This window comes from Globicephala melas, chromosome 4 (genome assembly GCF_963455315.2).
Source record: "Globicephala melas chromosome 4, mGloMel1.2, whole genome shotgun sequence".
In the NCBI taxonomy this organism is placed as follows: Eukaryota; Metazoa; Chordata; class Mammalia; order Artiodactyla; family Delphinidae; genus Globicephala; species Globicephala melas.
This window is the reverse complement of record NC_083317.1, coordinates 107,701,918-107,721,824: the sequence shown is the minus strand read 5'-3', so window position 1 is coordinate 107,721,824 and position 19,907 is coordinate 107,701,918. Positions and strand designations below refer to the sequence as shown.

The 19,907-nt window shown below is 40.8% G+C and overlaps 2 protein-coding genes across 3 annotated transcripts in view; one reads left to right on the top strand and one right to left on the bottom strand.

The window, feature by feature from the left end:
- Window positions 1-3,784, top strand: part of KCNAB1 (potassium voltage-gated channel subfamily A regulatory beta subunit 1) — a 267,048-nt gene extending 263,264 nt beyond the window's left edge. For both annotated transcript variants that reach the window (XM_030842399.2, XM_060298489.1), the window contains exon 14: window positions 1,892-3,784. In XM_030842399.2, the coding sequence (XP_030698259.1) occupies window positions 1,892-1,981 (90 nt within the window). In that variant the 3' untranslated portion in view covers window positions 1,982-3,784. The remainder of the gene's footprint in view (window positions 1-1,891) is intronic.
- Window positions 3,641-19,381, bottom strand: SSR3 (signal sequence receptor subunit 3). The gene is made up of 5 exons (XM_030842423.3): window positions 19,111-19,381; window positions 17,777-17,903; window positions 13,923-14,021; window positions 9,157-9,288; window positions 3,641-8,098 (listed from the first exon to the last, which is right to left on the bottom strand). Exons 1-5 carry the CDS (start codon window positions 19,241-19,243, stop codon window positions 8,032-8,034), a joined length of 558 nt encoding a protein of 185 aa, XP_030698283.1. The 5' UTR covers window positions 19,244-19,381; the 3' UTR covers window positions 3,641-8,031.
- Window positions 19,382-19,907: the final 526 nt, after the last annotated feature.

The window sequence follows — 19,907 nt, the reverse complement described above, 5'->3', positions numbered from 1 at the left end:
TTAAAAAATTGGGCAACTTCCCATAAAATTCTTAATGTATGGCTTCTCTTGAACATTTAGGTCTTATAACACTATTATTTTTTCATGTTTTATTCAAGTACTTTTATGGTTTCATTTTACTAATGTTTAGATCTCTTTTCTTATTGGTGTAGTGAATGAAGAGTTTTTTTCCTCACATGGCTAGCCCACTGTATTCTAGACACAAAACTTCCAACCAGCTTCTAGATTTGAGTCTCAGTGTTGCAGTCTCACATTTAAATCGCACAGTAACTGAGATCCTCTGATGCTCCAAGGCTAGTGGGAAACCAAATGTGCTTTAGCTTCATTCAGAGAGGAAAATGTTACCAGACCAGTGAGGAAGGAGCTCTACCACCCTGCCAAACCCTGAGGCTTCTGGGGAGAGCATGTGAGTGGAGACAAGGTCACGCTGGCCAACATGACTGCAGCAGAGGAAGGGTGAGGTGGAAACCTCAGAATCAGTCATCATGAATGTATTTCACCACAGACTCCACACAGGCTCAGACTATTCCTGCAAGAAGCCTGCCTCTGTCCCTTGTCTTATGGTGTAATGTGTGCCCTTGGCCCACTTCTTGCAATAAATGCTAGCTGGCCCTAGATGATCTCATCCTTCCCCAGGGCTTCATTGAGCATGACCGTGCAAATGACTTGCAAATTCTCAACTCCAGTCCTTCCACTGCCACTAAGCTCCACAGCTGCCCTTCTGGCTGCCTGCAAGTCACTTCTACGTGGGATCCCAAAGGCACCTTCACCTCAGCATATCCTACCCCAAACTTAGGCTCCAAACTTCTCCTCCTGTGGTCTCTCAACAATTAATTACCTACGCCAGCATCTTCCTAGTCACCCAGTCGTGAGATCACCATCAGCCTCCAGAATGTCCCGCAGAGGCACTCTCCTTTTCTCCTCCACCGCCACTGTCCAGTTAAGGCTCTCAGTGTCTGGCTAGGACTGCAACAAATTTCTAACATGTGTCCCCTTTCAATCTCCTTCCAACTCTTCCTTCAGAATACCTCCATGTGTCTGATGGGGTCACTCCCAGCTAAGAAGTCCTGAGAAGTTCCCCACCACCTACAGCATAAAGTCCCAACTCCAAAAAATGGCATTCAAGGCCTTCCGCTGTTTACCTCAACTTCCCTTTCCTCTATTCCCACCATCCCCACCCCTCCCCCACTCACTCTACACTTGTATCACCCCGTTTCACAGACTTTTCACTTCTTCATGCTGTTCCATCTACCTGGGATGCCTGTTAACCTGTGGCCATCCTTCACCAGGATTCTGTCCACCAGCTGGACTGAATCTCTCCTTAGTCTCTAGACCTGTGCTATCCACTACTGTAGCCTCTGGCCACCTGTGGCTATTAAAGCTAATCCAAATGGAGATGCGCTCCAAGTGTAAAATGTACCCTAGATTTCAAAGATTTAGTACTTAAAAACATGTAAAGCATCTAATAATATTCTATACTGACTACCTGTTCAAATGATATTTCGAATATAATGGAGTAAAACATGTATTAATTTCACCTGCTTTCCACTTTCATTACTGTGGCCACTAGAAAATCTAAATTTACATATACGGCTCTCATTTCTATTGGACAGAGCTGCTCTAGATAGTCTATATTTCTATGAGCCTTCATTTACTCAGTCAACCAATAATTATGAGCACCTACTATGGGCCAAGTACTCTTACGGGCTCTGGAGATAAAGTGTGAACAAAACAAGGCCCCTGACCTTAGGGAGCTTCCTGTCTGCTGGGGAGGTAGCATTCTGGTGGTGGTTTATAAATGTATCCAATTCTAGATGACTTTGCTTAATATTGAGCACAAAGAACAAGTACCAAGTACTAACCACATTCTTTGTTCCTCTCATGCTCTCAGGTTCTCCCAAAGATGACATCACACGTGGTAAATGAGATCGATAACATATTGCGCAACAAGCCCTACAGCAAAAAGGACTATAGATCATAAGGCAGTGCATGAGCCGCAGAAGCTGCATGGGTAAAGCAGCAGTCTATACAGGTACAGAACGGTGTTACTAGCCGGTGTTCTGAATCACTTAGCAGCCCACTGCTCAACCTCTAGTTTCCCCGGATTCTGAGGTTTCTGCTGTCGCTACCACTGTGCACCTGAATTATGAACACATCTGAAAACTCACAACCAGGAAAATCCATTCTATTTTCTTATCTGGGACTGCAGTCACCTGTTCTTACATTGCTCTGTACATCTCATGTTTATGCAAAGGAAAGCATGTGGCGGGGGAAAGACATACTACCTTCAGGCATTTAGTAACTTAAAGAAGGTTGTACAGATATATTTTTTCAAATGAACAACATCCACAGATGCAATGTGGATTGCATCAGAAAGAGCAGGCTCTGTTCACTCCGAAGTCTTGCTTGAAAAATCAGCTGAAACAATTTTACATTTTTTTTTCTATTTTCACATTCATGTTAGCAAGAGTTGTTTTCACTTGTCATTCAACAGAAGTGAAATGCCTAGGTATTTGCTTTCGTTACTTTTTAAATATTTAGTGTTGCTTGGCCTCAAAAATGGCCCTGTATAGCAATTCCTCCAAGGTGGTCTATTAGGATTCTAATGTTATGTCCATTTGCATGGAGAGATGGTAAAAGGATGAAGACCCTAGTCTTTAACCAGAGACAGTCTGGTTAACTTATGAAAGGGAGAATTACACTACTATGGAAGCCTAGCTTTGAATAAAATGTATCTGCAATGAAGTGTTCATTTTTACCTACATTTTCCTAAAACCTGCTTTATACTTTTGACTGCTTGTAGGCACAGCTTCTGCAAGTTTAAATATTTGAGCTTTAAAAATAAATATACACATGCTCAGTTTTGTAAGTAAATCTGTAAAATACCCAGAAAGGCAAATGTTTGCTGTTTAATTAGCACTGGGATTTTACATGCTTGGTGTTTTTGAGAAGTTATTAACATGAAAGTGAATCATGGGCTTTGAGAAAAATGCTGTCACTACTCAGCATATGCTGGGTGAAGCAACTTGCCCAAAGAAAAGTAAATGTTAAAGAACTTCCTAATTCCATAATCACACTGTGTGCATTAAACTATATGCATGAAAGTTCTTTGCATGGATTAATGGGGCCTAGCCTTGTGGCACGCAGAAGCTGAGGTATATCCCGCCCTGCCACTACTTGGCTACCTACTCTCATGAATATATGACTTGAGAAAAACTGACAGTATACTGCGTGTACCTGTAAGGAGGGAGAAAACTTTTTTCCCCACTTTTAAGGTGTATGTAGAGGGGGGAGGGTCCTCTATCTCTATTTGGACACCTGAGCATGTACGAAATTCTAATTTAATTTTCTGGCCAACAGGACCCCATGTAGAAACCACTGAGACTTACAGAAGAAATGTACTATCAGCTTAAAATGCTATTTTCTGCCATCATTTCCAGAGATGTATTTCATGATTAAGTTCTCAAACTTAAAAATGTTAGTGTGACGTACCAACAAATTTTCTTTTTGATTACTATTACCTGTATTCTAATAGGGAAACAGTGCGTTTTTTACCCAAGAGTATCAGATTAATGATGGAAATGGATCATTTTTCAGTTGTTCATTGTGCATTCTATCAATCCAGTATGCATAAATGAGCTGAAGTTGTCTAATTGGAACTGCAGTTTATTTGCTTAGAGTAATAAAAGCATTTGTGCATTTAATCTCACAATTAGTTTTTATCTGATCTATCATTATAAGGCTATATATATATCATTATAGGAGATATATACACACACACACCCATCTTCATAAAACAGGCAGTAAGAATCACTTAAATAAAAATAATGTTGGGGGCTTCCCTGGTGGCGCAGTGGTTGAGAGTCTGCCTGCCGATGCAGGGGACACGGGTTCGTGCCCTGGTCCGGGAAGATCCCACATGCCGCGGAGCGGCTGGGCCCGTGAGCCGTGGCCGCTGAGCCTGCGCGTTCAGAGCCTGTGCTGCGCAACGGGAGAGGCCACAACAGTGAGAGGTCCGCGTACCGCAAAAAAAAAAAATGTTGGCAGGTAAGCTGCACTGAGTGATACCTAACAGAAATAGATTTATCAAAAGATTTAATTTGCAACCCAGACTTTTTTTCTCTTGTTAATGGAGAAAATGATTAGCTACTGGAGATATTTCTCCTTGGGTTTCAGATATGTTCCGTACTAAGGTTAAAGCTTCTCAAACGCATTTAAAAGAACCTGCAAATTAAAATCAAATACCAACATTGCTTGGCCGTGGGAACATCTAGTTTTATATACAAATCATGTGCCATGGTAAATATACTAGATAAGTACATTTCACAGTTCTAGCCTTAAGAAAAATTTCCATGCACTCTCATTTTCCTTTCTTTTCTGGAAAGATTTCCTTGGCAGAGAACATACCATTCCAAAGGGTAACCTGGGTGGCAGCCAGCCACACACTGAAACCTCAGCCAAGGGAAATGAAAACTAGAAGCCCTGTGCCTGGCTTCCCACTGTAAGAACTGCCACTTCATCTTCATCCGCAGTGTGCACCAAGGGTCACCAGATAGATGGCAGGGCTTCAAGGGGCCTTCGCCACCTTTGAGACCACCCCACTCCCTGCAAATGAGGAACCCAGGCCTGAGGAGATTAAAGGACTCGCCCAAACTCATACTGCAAGTTGATGGCAGAACCAGGCCTAGAACCCAAGTATTTTGTGTTCCAGTCCAGTGCTCTTGTAGGGGTGATTTTTTTTAGCTTTAAAGCTTTATGAAAAAGTGTGTGTGATTTTTTAAGTTAAAAAAACTTGGAAATGAATCCAAATTCAGGATCAGTTAAGAAGGAAAGGTCAAAGAAATGCAATGAAAACTCATGAAGGCCAATGAGAAGTTCATCTGTAACCACCTCCATGAAAATCAAACCAACCACCCAAAAGACCCTCCTAATCTTCAATGAATCCCCCTACTTGGGAGTCCAAGGAGGTGTGGGAGATAACCCCTTACAGCCCTTACAAGCATTTGATCAGTAACTACAAAAATGTGCATTTACATGCATGGGAAATTAATGGTTAACATGAAATAATGTAATAAAGATAATATACTTAATCACACGGTTCTTATAAAGAAGTCTAAGGAAAATATAAATTTTACAAAGCAAAACTTAATGATACTCAATAAGCAAGACCTTTTGGGAATTCCCTGGCGGTCCAGCTGTTAGGACTCTGCTTTCACTGCTGAGGGCGTGGGTTCAATCCCTGGTCAGGGAACTAAGATCCCACAAGCCATGCGGTGTGACCAAAAAAAGAAAAAATTCATAAGAATTTTGGGTATAAAGCCAATCTCCACATTTGTTAACTTCAAACTTGCTTCAAATTATTCTATCCAAGTTAGAATAATATACCATATAGGTCAACCAGTAGATTTTTACTGGCTAAGAATAATTTCAACCCAAGTATTAAGTTATAAATGAACTTCTAACTTATCACAAGGGGTGTAAAAACAGGAATTAAATCACTTTGAATCCCAATTACAGCAAAACCCCTTTTATTTTACTGGTGTTGGATAAGAGGCATTTTTTTGTTTTGTTTTTTTAGCGGTACGCGGGCCTCTCACTGTTGTGGCCTCTACCGTTGTGGAGCACAGCCTCCGGACGCGCAGGCTCAACGTCCACGGCTCACGGGCCCAGCCGCTCCGCGGCATGTGGGATCTTCCCACACCGGGGCACGAACCCGTATCCCCTGCATCAGCAGGTGGACTCTCAAGCACTGCGCCACCAGGGAAGCCCGATAAGAGGTATTTTTAAGATAAAAATTCTCCAGCAGGCTTTTACTAAACTAAGCCAGATCCAGCACATCATAATTCTATGCGCTACACAGTCTTTCTAGGTGACACGGAGAGTGCTGGGGAAAAGGTTCCACAGCTCCTAAGAGTAAAGCACTGGTACAGTAAATCCTTAGTTAAAACTGCAGAACCATCAGAATATGTCTTATGAACTTATAGGTCAGAATTTATCTGACAGTATAGAAAGTTAGAAACTATTATCAGGATTAAAAACAAAAAGTGCCATAGGAAAATTTCAGGACCAAAACCAAATTTTGCTTCCTCACTTTTCTACAAATTATTCAGTTTATTAACTCAAGAGGCACTCTATCAAGAACGTCACACCGATGCCCCTATTTTGCCACCCCATCTCAGGTATACTGTATTATAAGAATTTTTTTCCCATCTATACAGGCACTGCCACCTAGTGGCAATTTTTTACCTGCAAGTTAAAAATTACAGGTAAAAAATTACTTGACCCAGCTCTGGTAACAAACAGTAGACATTGATGGTTTGTCAAATAGTCATTTTGTCAAATAAGCAAATGCAATTGGTACAAACGCCACGCCACCAAACTACTGACCAGTTATTAATCAACAGAAAAAAAAAGTTAAAACATAATAAAAATAAACTTCTTATGTGCTACACTAACTACTATGCAGGGTCTTTCTTCTGACTTCCCCATTAACCCCTTATTACCCAGTGGTGGCACATGGATAACAATGTACCAGAGAAAAGTAAAGAACTGCAGACTTCTAAAAGCAATGATGAAATCTAATCCTCAGTTGAAGATAATGATGATCTGGGTCACTAGGCAAACGTACTCCTGGCCTGTCTTCCTTCCAGGTTCTTAGATGTGACTTCCCAAAACATCCAACAGCATGGAATTGGAAGATGGACTCCTGGTGAATATCTTTCTATAGTTATAAATGGTGAATATTATTTGCAACATTCACCTTAAATTTAGAAGTGGAAACCAAACATTAAAGTTAAGATTAGCCATTGGGAATATATTTCCTTTAAGATACTGTTTGTAGAAAAGTACTGGATGTGGTCAAAAGCTGACAGGAATTATCACCTGTGAGTCCATAACCTTTCAAGTGATGTAGGTTCAAGAAGAGTTTCCCAAACTTTTTCAAATCGTGGCCTATAGAAAAAAATAATTACCTGTAAACACACTGGTTAAAAAATGCAAGAGACTGCTCTTGGCTGGACCCACAAGGTCTAAAGAGATCAATATTTTGTTTACAATTGATAGGAACCTTTGGACTAAAGGGTCAAATTTACGAAAAGTCCTCATGGAAAAATGCTGACCAGCACCAAAACCACTGTAATTTCTTGGAGAGTTCTTAGAATTCCAGAACTAAGATCACAAAAATTACTTTGGTCTTTTACACATCAATATTCAGGAAAGAGCTTCTCTTATTGAACATTCCTCCAGTGATGTGAGACCCCGGTCAAGAGAAAACAATGATTCCATTCTCTTAATAGGTCAAACCAACATGGTAGGGTCAAGCTAACCTCCCTGGACACCCAGGACCAAAGCTATAGAGCTGAGCAGTGTGTACTTTAATAACCGCATAGGACAACTCTCATATGCCTAGGCACTATTTTTAGATTATTACCTTGGCTGCCTTTCTTCCTTTAAAAAAAAAAAAAGAACAACTTTTCCACAAGTTTCTCTTCTCCAAGTTGGAGAAACTAATGTTTTAACTTTGAGTTATTTCAAATCACAAATTCAGAGACTTGCAAACATGAAGCTTCTGTTCAATCCCCCAGAGGGAGAGGACTCATTCTGATATTTGTGGTTCAAAAAAAAGTTGTAATATTGTGCTTGGAACACACAGAACCAATTATTAACTTCTTGCTACTATTATAAATAATAACAGCTCAGTCCAGGTTACTGTGACCTCTGACAAGTCAAGGAAACAAGTTATTTTCTCCCCTTGTGATTATAACATATTGCAACACTTTTGCCTTTTAATAAATGTCCTGGTACTCTTGAGTTTCCCTTTCAATTCATTTAATTTTAACAATCTGTCAAAAAAAAAAAGAGCCAATAAACAAATATTGAATTACATTTTGTTGGGTTTTTCAAACCCTCAAACTCCAGACTTTTACAAAAACAGCTTGTGTGTCTTCCACCCTGACCACCCTGCTACTTTTCCATATACCACAGGCCACCCATAGACACAAAGCCAGGGCGGTGGAGGGAAGCTGACGTGCTCTACTTGGAGCCAGTAGACAGGAGGGCGATGAGGCCCGACGAAGCACTTATGGACAAAATGTAGTTCCTGTAAGAATTTAATGTTAAGGAAAAATCAACCCCAAATTGGTTTTCAACAAAACAAAAAGAACCCATCTCTTTGGAATGTACTGTTTCCCTCCTGCCGCTGTCTAATGACAATAATGTCATTAATGTCTGCAAATGCAATTTACAAGAGAGGAGATTATAAAGAATGAAGAACATTCACAGGAAACGTGTTCCAATTTTAAAAAGAAAACACTTGAGACAGAAACCTAGAACACATGATCACAAATAAAACATCTGAATTCCATTTAACCTGCAGGAAACGAACTGATCAAAGAACATGGGGAGGAAGAAGGGACTTGATTTCCCCAAACCCCCAACCCCCACATCAAGAGCAAAGGAAAAATAAGTCTTCCCTGTCTATCAGTGTTTTGGCTACAACTAGCCTGTAAAAGCAAGGAGGTTCTGAAAGTCTGCAGCTACTCTCAGCCTCAGGACTAGAGTGTTTGGGGCACACCACTCCAGTAGTCCCAGGAGATACAAGTTGGAGGGTGTCTGATATTTTATTACATCAAAATCTCCAATGGTTAAAAGTTTGGCTGCACATCCCTGGATAATACCTTGAATAAATTACCTTAACAAGAGAAGACTGATTCTTGCCCAAAAGCTCAATTTAAGAGCAGCTTGAAACACCGTTAAGCTATTATGAAACGTGCCAATTTAACTCCACTGCCTATCCACCCAACCCCAAAGCCCCAAAGTACCAGCAGACACAGGGCTCATGCCAGGAGGTAGCAAAGAAGGCAAGTTTGCTTTGTCTCCTTAGAAGTTTTTTTAAACTAGGCAGGTACACATCATCATATACGTAAGACTGCTTTGTAATACTTATTTATCATGAAGTCTTAATTCATAAACTTAAAAGAACTTCAGATCAAACCAAAAGCCCGTATTTTAAATGTCCAGAAACTTGCCTGAGGTCACGGTGCTTTTTAAAGGACTGACTCCCTGTGTCGTTTGTTACCAGAAAATACTCAGACAAATCAAAACTAAAACGAACTGTTTCTAGACTTCTAAAAAAGATAATCAACCTTTAAAGGATACACTGTGGGGTTGAAGTTCTTCAGTATAAAGAAGGAAGCAACAATGACCAAGACCAGAAATAGGGTGTTATTATAGAAGATGGAAAATGTTGTAGCTTCATAATCAGCAACTTCATTCTTCTTCCACAAGATTCTGTGGACACAAAACAAGTCATTTAAGTTTTTAAACAGGTACTAAAAATTTTAAATACCACATGGCTCTAGCTCATAGTAAGTTCTTCCTTAAGTGTTCTGGGCAGAATCTGTTTTTAATATTAAATTCAGTCAGCATTGTCTCCTTTTTCCTACTGAAAAAGATATTTCACTTTACTGATGCTCAGGAATTTCCCTGGTGGTCCTGTGGTTAGGACTCGGTGCTTTCACTGCTGGGGTCCAGATTCAATCCCTGGTCAGGGAACTAAGATCCCACAAGCCGCACGATGCAGCCAAAAAAGACAAAAACTTTATCCATGCTCAAGAAACAGTTGCTGGGGATGTTACCTTTTTCCCAGGCAGTTAGAGCTTTGCAGGAAGGGACTGATTAATTGAAATTAGCTTGGTTTCATCAGCAACTGAAATAGGCATCTTTCTCTAGGTACTCACCAAAAACAAACTTGATGATTAGCAGCCTGGCAGGGCTTTCTCAGCTGTTTGAGGCTTGAGACCCTCTACAGTCTACAGATGTCAGCCTTCAATATTTCGCCTTAAGACAAGCCCATGGACAAAGCTAGCTGTGGCATCACAGAAGCAGACTTGTCTGTGACTCTCTTTATCCATCTTTATTTAATTCAAACTAAGAATCTGCTTGACCATTAGGAGGAGTTTTTAACTTCTGTGAAACCCATTTACTTTTTATTTAATCTTCTTTACACATTATGATATCATAGTAATTTACTAGTACTTTATCAACCTTTTCTTTTACCTCTTCACACAGGCAACAGGAAGTTCCAGGGTGCCTATGAATAAGGGAACCTTTATTTCCCTCAGTTAATTAACTTTGTAAAGCAATTTACAAAGTTAAAAGAGTAGGTAGGCTGTGACCCATTAGTGGGACATGAAATCAACTGAGTGGATCTGATGATCGGGAAAAATTAGAGTGAGTTGAGACCAGCACGTTAAAGAAAAAAAGGAAAAAACAGAAAAGTATCAAGTGCATCACATACAGTAGGGTAATAATTATTGTTCTGTGAAACATTTACATGTGTGTATGTAAAAGTGTATTTGGTCAAAGAGTAAAATATATATATATATTTTTTACTGCAGGTCATTATCAAAAAGGCTGTAACTCATTGCCATAGATGTTTTCTCCCCCAGAAAGATACATTACTCTGGGGCCAGATAGTAGCCCCAACTAATCCTAAGGACAGCACTATGGCTAACGTCAGTACTAACTGCCATGTTTTAGTCACCAAATGTTCTAATCCAAAGTCAACAAGCATGGCTGTAAAGGAGCTAAATGGAAGGTTTAGCCTCATCTTCGTCAGAAGAAATTTGTGGTCTCTAATACATACGCCATATTTCCTTGATTCTGTAGATACCATCAACTTAATAAATCTTCAATTTGCTGTAAACTTTGGAAGAAGTGAAGGACATTACATTAAATGCAGCTATCAACTATAAAATAGCTTCTGATTTCAGAGAAGTTTAAATGTAAATTTAAAAACTATACGTGACTTGGAATTAATACATTACACCATTCTAACAATGATCAAAGAAAACACCAGCCCAGAAATATCCATAGTCCCAACATGGTTTAATGCTACAAAACACTCAGAACAATTGCCTCTGTTTTTAAGGCTCTGGCACAAGACCCAGTGAAGACAGGTTCCTTAAGTAGGCCACTAGCATGCCTTTACTGCTGGTGATTAAATTATCACACCTCCACCGCAGCAATTTTCCCTAACTCCCCATCATGCCCTGAATCAGAACCATCTTCAAGACATTTTTGACGAAAGAGTGGCTTAATCCTTTAGGTTATCCCAGCTCGCAAAGACCGTGTGTTACATCAGGGTATACACAGTCAGGACTGTCTGACAGCTCTCAACTTTTTCTAGTCCACCCTGGTTTATTTTGAAAAAGTTTAGGACCTCCATTTGCCCTCATCAGCAATGGTTCCACAAAAGCTTCACTGGTAGGAAATCTAGTTTGGGAGAACTTCTCAAGCAGTCATTTTTCCAAGGAGCACTTCCTAAAACAGGAGAAAAGTTGAGACCAAAAAACTCAACAACTCTTACAATCTGATAATACTAAATGATGGACCGTCAGTAAGTCAAGGAGAAATAACATTTGTACCTTGGGACAAATGTTAATGAATCTGATTCTCCTCTGCTAATTTCCTTGGAAAGGTAGAAAGGTAGGTTCAAAGTGGCATGTAGTCCGTATTCCAAATGATTTTAGATAGAGGTTTGAAGATACCCTTCTGGGCAGAAAGATGCCGATAAGCCTTCTCTTAAATCTATTGGAAGTAACTAATCCTTTGAGGAAGAAAAATACTGGATCTTAAAGGGAGTCTTGGATCCAGTTAGCAGCATCAATAATGAGTACAGACCTGGGTACAACTGTATCCAGCATGGCCTTTGCGAGAGAATTACAAACAGCACACGTTTCTACTGGTGACAAGAATGAAAAAATTTTATAATCTTCTGACACTCTGCATTTTATATATCAATAAAACCTCCATTTCATCCTACTCTGAAATACCTGGACTAGACAACGGCGAAGAGGTTTCATTTCCAATTCCAACTCTGATCCACTAGTAGAGACTACCTGAACACCACACTGAGAAAGATTCTGAGACACATCCCAGGATCAAGAAAAAGTGCCAGACCAAATCAGGCAAGTCTGTAGTGGGCAGAAGAGACCCATCTGCCATCTCTGATACAATTAATCACCTAAAACCTGTAAGACCTGTAAGAGCTTGTAACAAGCATTTTGAAATTTGGGTAACTATGATGTGCATTCCATTTAAGAACCAATGTTCTAATGAGTATTAAAATTTGATGAAAAGGTTAAAAGAAAGTGGTCTAGATTCTCTAATATCTATCCCTATGCAAAAACTTGCAATAAAAAAGCTATTTAAAAAAAAAAAAATTTTTTAAAAAAAAAAAAGCTATGCAGGGCCTCCCTGGTGGCGCAGTGGTTGAGAGTCCGCCTGCCGATGCAGGGGACACGGGCTTGTGCCCCGGTCCGGGAAGATCCCACATGCCGCGCAACAACTAAGCCCGTGAGTCACAGCTACTGAGCCTGCGCGTCTGGAGCCTGTGCTCCGCAACAGGAGAGGCTGCGACAGTGAGAGGCCCGCGCACCGCGATGAAGAGTGGCCCCGGCTCGCCACAACTGGAGAAAGCCCTTGCACAGAAATGAAGACCCAACACAGCCAAAAATAAATATTAATTAATTTTTTAAAAAATGGTCCACATCAAAAAAATCTTTAAAAAAAAAAAAACTTTGCAATTCTAAAAACAAAAGCTATGCAGAGCCAGAGGTCTTTAAAGCGGTTCCATAGAAAACAGGCCTTCACTGTCATGAGTTTAATATTGTGCCTTCAGTTTTATGAAGGATCCATAGAACGTAATCATTTCAATAATGTTCTGGTGCCTGTCCAAAACCACTGTAGAAGACACTGTTCATTAAGTTACTCAGTGTCCCTTAAATAAGGATCCACTTGATAAAGTCCTTCCAAGATTCAGCGCCAGGAAAGTTTCTTTCCAGAAGGACGTGCACGCTGCTTCTCATCCAGCAATGAAAGCTGGGTGACTCTGGATGCTTCCTCTGACACTTGGAAGCTCAGAGCTGAGTTTAGTGCCCAACTGCTGTAACTAATGCTGAGTCCTTGTTCATCCACCTTTTCTTACTTTTAAACGGTTTCTGATCTTTTTAAATTGTATTGCTTTGTTTCACATGCAATTTAATATTGCAAGTCCCCACAAAGTCTTTCTGGAGAAAAGTGGGATAAAAATTCCGTTTCATAAAGCACCTCGTAGATACTAAAATTTAAGATCCATGAAAACAGCCTCGACTCATGACTCTATTAAACCATCTGGCAACTCTTAAGCACAAGTTTACTCAATCATTCAGAGACTTCTATTCAGATGTCAGACTGTTTTTTTAGCCTTCTAACAGCAGCTGTCAGGAAAAATTGGGGGTGGGACTAACAAATGTGGCACAGAATTCGGCAACAGGAGACAAACCTAATTCTTTTCTTTTTCCCAAACAATGCAGATAACCAAGAACCAGATGTCCCCAGGAAAGCTCAGGAGCAGAAATACCACCACCTAAAAATGCTAACACACAACACAACATAAACTCTTCAGACCCAGAGGGGTTAGGTGATAGCCTCAAGGTCACACAGCTACCAAGTGGCAGAGCCAGCACTGGACACAGCTCTGCAGGCTCCTAAATTCCAGCAGAGCAGCTGAATACAAGCTCTCAAGTCAGACTGGCTGCACTCTTATCCTGGTTTTACCACACACTAATCTATGGCCTTGGGCAAGGTACCCGAGCTTTCTGTACCTCAGATTCCCCAGGTGTAAAGTGGAGAAAACAATAGTACCTACCTCATGGAGCTCTTTGGAGGAATAAATGAACTGTGTACAGCACAAAGAAAAGTATCTGGTAGTAATAAAAACTCAAAAAGTCAGTTATTATTCTCATTACCCTGACTTCTAATACCAACGTTTTCCTCAGGTAATTCTAATATCCACATGCTCTAAGCAGAAACCAAAAACTTATTTTCTACAAACAACCCCCTTTTTGATTACCACAAACACTTTAAATAGGGAGCCAAACCTTTCATCTTTTTCCTTCCGAGACATCTTTCTGTTATCAGCTTCAGAAAGTTTTCGAGTCACTTCTTTGGAAACAGCATCCTCCCTCTTCTGTGCTACTCTGGAAGGAAAAGAAAAAAGGTTTCCACATGCTCCAGGAGTGAACATCACACTCTCTCAGAAACACTCTGTACTCGTATCTTGTATTGGCAACTATATACTTTACATTTCAAGAAAATAAGCTGGACAGAAAGTTCCAAGTTTATTACACTGTGCTAGCCAAAAGAAAGGGAGTTCAAGAAACTTCCAAGATGTGGTTTATTAGTGATGTGTTTTGATTTCTGCTTAAAAGGAAGAATTTTCCTAAGTTAGGTATTTAATATGGAAATAAAAGTCAAATGCTATTAACACAGTTTAGTTATGAATCATTATAGCTCCACTTTGTTTTAACTCATAATTTAACTGTTCCACAAATAAATTTGTTAAGGCATTAGCAAATGATACATGATTTCAATTCCAATAAATAACAGGAGAGAAAACTAAGCTTAACAAAGAGAGTTAATAGCTGTAATATCTTAAAGTAAAGCTTTTAACTTTACTCCAAAGGGGAATTTCACTAAAAAGAAATAATACCACATGGTTAAGGAGTGACCAGAGCACTTTTAGTTAAACAAACTACTGGTTTGAGAGTTGCACCAAGAGATAATACGGAATTAGCCAGAAAAGGCTGGAAGTGTTATTCAAGAAATCAGATCAGAATCTTTAGTGATAAGTCAGATAAAGAAAGAAATGACATAATCCTAAAAAAATCTATGAGGTGAATTTTATCAGATGGGGTTGCTAGTGAAAGAGAGGATAAAATTTAACCTGTGATGAAATACAAAAAGCCTCCCAAAGATTAGACATTTAAATTCAACATGATTTATTTTTCATAATATGGGAGAAACTGATTAGCCATAAACATAGAAAAAGTAATAACTGATCACAAGCAAAATATAACAATTACAAAGTCCCACTAAGAAAACATTCAACACGATACTGAGATGTATTGAAAGCAACAGGATGTGCACCATAGAGACAGATATCTGTTCAATCTATGTTCAGTTACTCAATCCTCATTACTATGTATATTAAGTTCTGGTCAGTGGACCAAAGGAAACTGTGGGAAAATCAGGATGGATTCCTGAAAAGCCCAAGATCATTCAAGGCAATAGTTCTCAACCTTTCTCCAACCACATGAGCTTCTGGGCTACAAATTAAGCACAAATTCAGGCTGGTTTTACCTGTATCTCCATCTCTATCTCTCACTCAAGAATCAAGTTAGAAGTGACATTATTAAAAAGAAAACCTTTAGTCAGCTTCAACTGATGTATTTTTCCACAGATTGATAACTGGAGGGAGGAAAATCAGTTTGTCTAAAAAAAACAGGTAAAAGGAAATAAGTTCTGAAACGTAAAGAAAAAGGCAGCTAAGAGAGCAGGTAGCTGCTTTAAGAGATACTTTAAGACACTATAATGTCCAACTTTCCCTGACTCATTTTATTGTGTAAAAGTTCAGTTCCGCAGGGCAGAGACTCTCATCTCTTAATCTCTAGCAAATCCCAGGCACTTATTAAGTGTTTCCTGAACTTCCCATAAGACTGCTTTTTTCTAGGAAAGGCCAATTGATAAGAAATGGACATGGTTTACAGCAGAAACCTTTCTTAGCAGAACAGAGGGTAAAAAAAAATACACACACACACCACCACCCCCAACTGTCAGGGTGCTAGGACACAGGAATAAACTATTTTCAGGAGTTGGCTCTAAGCATCTCTTGGACAAATAGTCAATCATCTGTCCACATGACAAATCTTCCTGAAGACACTGAACCAGATAACTAGTTAATTTCTCTTCTATGTCTACAATTCTATACTCGCCTAACAGAGACATTAACAGCCACACTGTAGGTTTATTACAACTCAAGAAGCCCTACCCTCCATCTCAGTGCTCTTAGAAAACAAACCTCACTCAGCGCTGAATGCTCTAAAACAAAACAGGGAAATCCACGGGCCCAGCTCTCAGCCAACTGAGATAAAAAAACATCTTTGCAAACATTTTTAAAATCATGCCACATTAAAAAAAAAATTCCTATGGGATCTCTCACCCCCAACCTCTCCAACACTGCACACAAACATTTATTACATGCCAGACACCATGGTTTATGTCGCACGTATCATATTTAATCCTCACCATCCCACGAGGTACCATTAGTACTCCCATTTTACAGCTCAAGAATCTGAAGTCTAGAAAGATGAAATGCATGCCCAACGTTCTGCATTTAAGAGCAGCAGAGCTGGGACTGGAATCCAGACTGTCGACTCTGAAGCCATTCTCTTTACCAACACCTACCCACACTCAGAATCTTGCTGGCTCTTTAAGCCTTAACAATCTTGCCAATCTGTAGGAGTTTTGATGTCAGTAGCAATATTTAATATTACACCAAAACTATGACTAAAAAATAATTCCATTCAGAGAGTGTATTAAGTCAGTAGGTCACTGAAATTTTACTGAACTAAATTAAATGTACCATTAACTATTGTAAGGGAAATAAACAAAAGACATGGCAGTTGCCCTCAAGAAGCCGAAAGGAGAAATGAGGGGAAAGAACATGATTTTTGACTCCAAAAAGGCGAATAAAAATGATATGTAGAACAAGTGAAAAAACACTAGGTCCCAAAGGGACTGAATTCCAAGGGAATCACAAAGGATGGGTGATGAAAAACGCCCACTTCTGAGGGCTTCGCTATCCACAGATGGCCATGCCTCACAAGAAAGACAGCCCAGGACAGCAGAGGCCGAGATGGGCTGAATCCTGGCATGGCAGTTAGTGAAGAGGGGCTGTCAAGCAGGGAGACAACAAAGATGACCTGGATTTAGCCGTTCTAGCAACAGCCACGCACAACCTGGACTCCAACCTGGACTCAAGAACGACAGTGGAGAGGCTGCTGAGGCCAGTTTCAGCTGCTGAGACCATTTCTGGCCTCCTTACAATAAATCCCTGTTAACTGAGATCATCTCAATGTGTTTCTACTCATCACTAGAAAGCTTAACACAGGAACAATAAGGACAGTTAAGATTTCTCTGGAAAAGATTCCGAAGTCTTGAAATACCAGACATGTAAGAATGGAAAGAAAGGGAGATGATTCTAAATGAGGGAGGGAACGAGTCACGTTCAAAGGATGAGTCAGAAGTCAGTTCAAAGCTGAGTCAGAAGATCTAAGGCCCAATCCTAAAAGACAAGGCCCCACTGGTAGGAGGCAGAAGACTTGCATTCCAGGGCCTGGAAGAATCTGGATTTAATACATTTAGAAAAGAGAAGGCCATGAAGAGTTGTCAGGAGAGTGACATGATAAAATGAAGGTAGAAATAGAGGAAATAGAGTAACCTTTTACATTTTCATATTCTCATAAAAAAATGCAATTAGCATTAAAAATGTCAGTGTTGAATATAAGAAAAAAAGACCACTTCTTTCACATCCAAAAATTCTACATGGTGAGCCCGGAACAATTCCTTCTAGAAAGAATTCCATTTGACTTCTAAAATGTTACTTTACTTGGTGGGTTTGTTTTTCTGAACCCAATGATTAAGGATGGTACTTAAGTGTTTTAATTCCACCATCAATACCCACTTCCATAGCAGTGTTAGAAGTACTGTCTCTGCTTTTCGATTAGTTGCTACTCCTTCATACCATTAATGTGCCTCCCCCTCCAAATATACATACCTATGTATCTCAAAATAGTGCTTACTGAAACCCACACACACACAAATGGTCTTTAAGAGGACCTCCTACTATATAAAAATGCAACAATATATACTTTCTCTTGAGAAATATACTTACTTGTGCTTGAGAACAAATTTCACATTTTTGTATGCAAAGGCTACCAAATATGTGCTTACTAGGGTCATCACACTATACAGAACAGCAGACTGAATAAGATCCATATGCCATATTCGCCAGTATAGCCCTGAATTAAGATAAAAGGGGGAGAGGGGGATACAAAAAGAAACAAAATATTACCAGCCAGTTACAAAAGCCTGCTGAATTAATTATAGCTAAACCTGGTAAAATACAGCCCTGATTAGGGAATCCAGTACAGTACAAAGGGAACTTCAGAAGTGTGATATCCAGTAAAACGTTAGTCTCAAGTTTCCCTAGTTGAGAACACTTGAAAAACATAACCTTTCTATAACTAGTACATTATGAGATTTCTGCTTCTAAAATGAGAACACTGGCTCAACAAAATCACAATTCAGACTTCAAATTTCATTCTAAAGGGTACTATAACGCTAACTACAGGCCATTCCAAAACGCCATGTGCAGCCCCAAACCAGAGTTTACACGCTGACATGGCTGTTATCTGAAATCAAGGCAGTGCTCAGTGCAGCCAGTGAACCAAGAGGCTCCACACCACGTTAACTGCACGCTGGGTTTTATAAAACCGAAAGAGAAAATACATCTGGATTTGACTGTCCAACAACAGTGCAGCAATGTGAGAGGAAATTCACATTCGGGAACCCTGAGCTCTAAAAACAACCTTGGCCAAGACTGTGTAGTTTTTCCATCCAAGTAAGAATTTCAGAATTGCCCTAATAGGCTTATTAAAAGGGTTACTACACATTGTAGAGCGGGCCCTTGGCAACTTCTCTTGTCAAACTAGGAAAATAATGTTCTGCGTGAAGCAGTTCTCCTAAAGCTACACTTCTAATTCAGTGCAGGTGTTAATGTCTCTCATCTTAATTCATGAGTTTCTCCAAAATAAGTAATAAGTTTAAGATCTCGTAAGAGAAAACGATAGTTCTAGGGAAAAAAAGCAAATAGGCTATATGCCTAAATGTTAACATCACACGATCTTAACCCGAGCGTTAGTTTTAATACTGATTCGGGGCCGCCATCCCGGAATGAGTAACTCACAATCCGCAGGAGTGAGGCCCGGGAACGAGCTAGCGTACTTTTAAAACGCGCCACAGGTGACTCTCCTGGGATGCCGCCCACCACTACCCTGGACCAGATCACGGAGGCCCACAGAGGCTACGTGCTGCCCCCGAGCCCAGGGCGAGCTGGGGAGACTGCGGGCGCCGGCTCACGCCTCGCCGGTCCGCCCGGCCCTGCCACGTCCCCGCCCAGGCCGACCCGCCGGCGGCCTCCCCGCCCGCCTCTCTCCAAGCGCTCACAAATGGGGATGGCGGACACGATGAAGGCGTTCCCGAAGAAGAGCGCCGAGGACTTGGCCGAGAGGTTGCGGCTGAAATCCTGCAGGAGCAGGTCCTCCTCGGACTGCTGCTTGGAGCCGCCTTTGGGAGCCATGGTGGAACCGCGGCTGCCAGACGAGAGGGCCGAGTCAGTCTCCGAGCCGGGCGCCAAGCCGGGCAGAGGCCGCTGACACCACCCCCGCGGCCACCGTATCCGCTAACGACCCATCAGCGTCGCGCGCGGAAGAGGGACCCGGCGTTGCGCGGCGCGGGGCAAGCGTCAGCAGGATTGGCCATCCTGGCGCCGCTACGTAGGTTTCTCGGCATGATTGGGCGAGCGGGCCAGACTTCCGGATTCCTGGCAAGTCACGTGACTCGTCAGTTTCTTGGAAAAAGCCGGGATTTGTAGTTTAGTGGGTGCTTTTTTTTTTTTTTTTTTTAAATTAACAAAACGTTATTGACGTTACACTTCACAGATGCTGGTAGACTCATGCTTTCCAAGCGGTCGAAATTCCAAAATGAGGAGCTCTGAGTCATATGGTCATTCATTCAACGGGCGCATGGTTAGCCGGCCCTGTGGGTACCTACACTGGGGCGTTGGAAGAGGAAGAGGAGAAAGATAAGTATAGGTAGGTAGCATGTGTTGAGCCCCTTCTTTACACAGCCATTATTTCATTAAATATCCTCAAGAATCCTATGATATGCCCATTTTGAGGGTGAGAGACCAGGAATGCTGGTCTCCAGGGTGTGGGATCTTTTCAACAAAGTAACAGCCTACC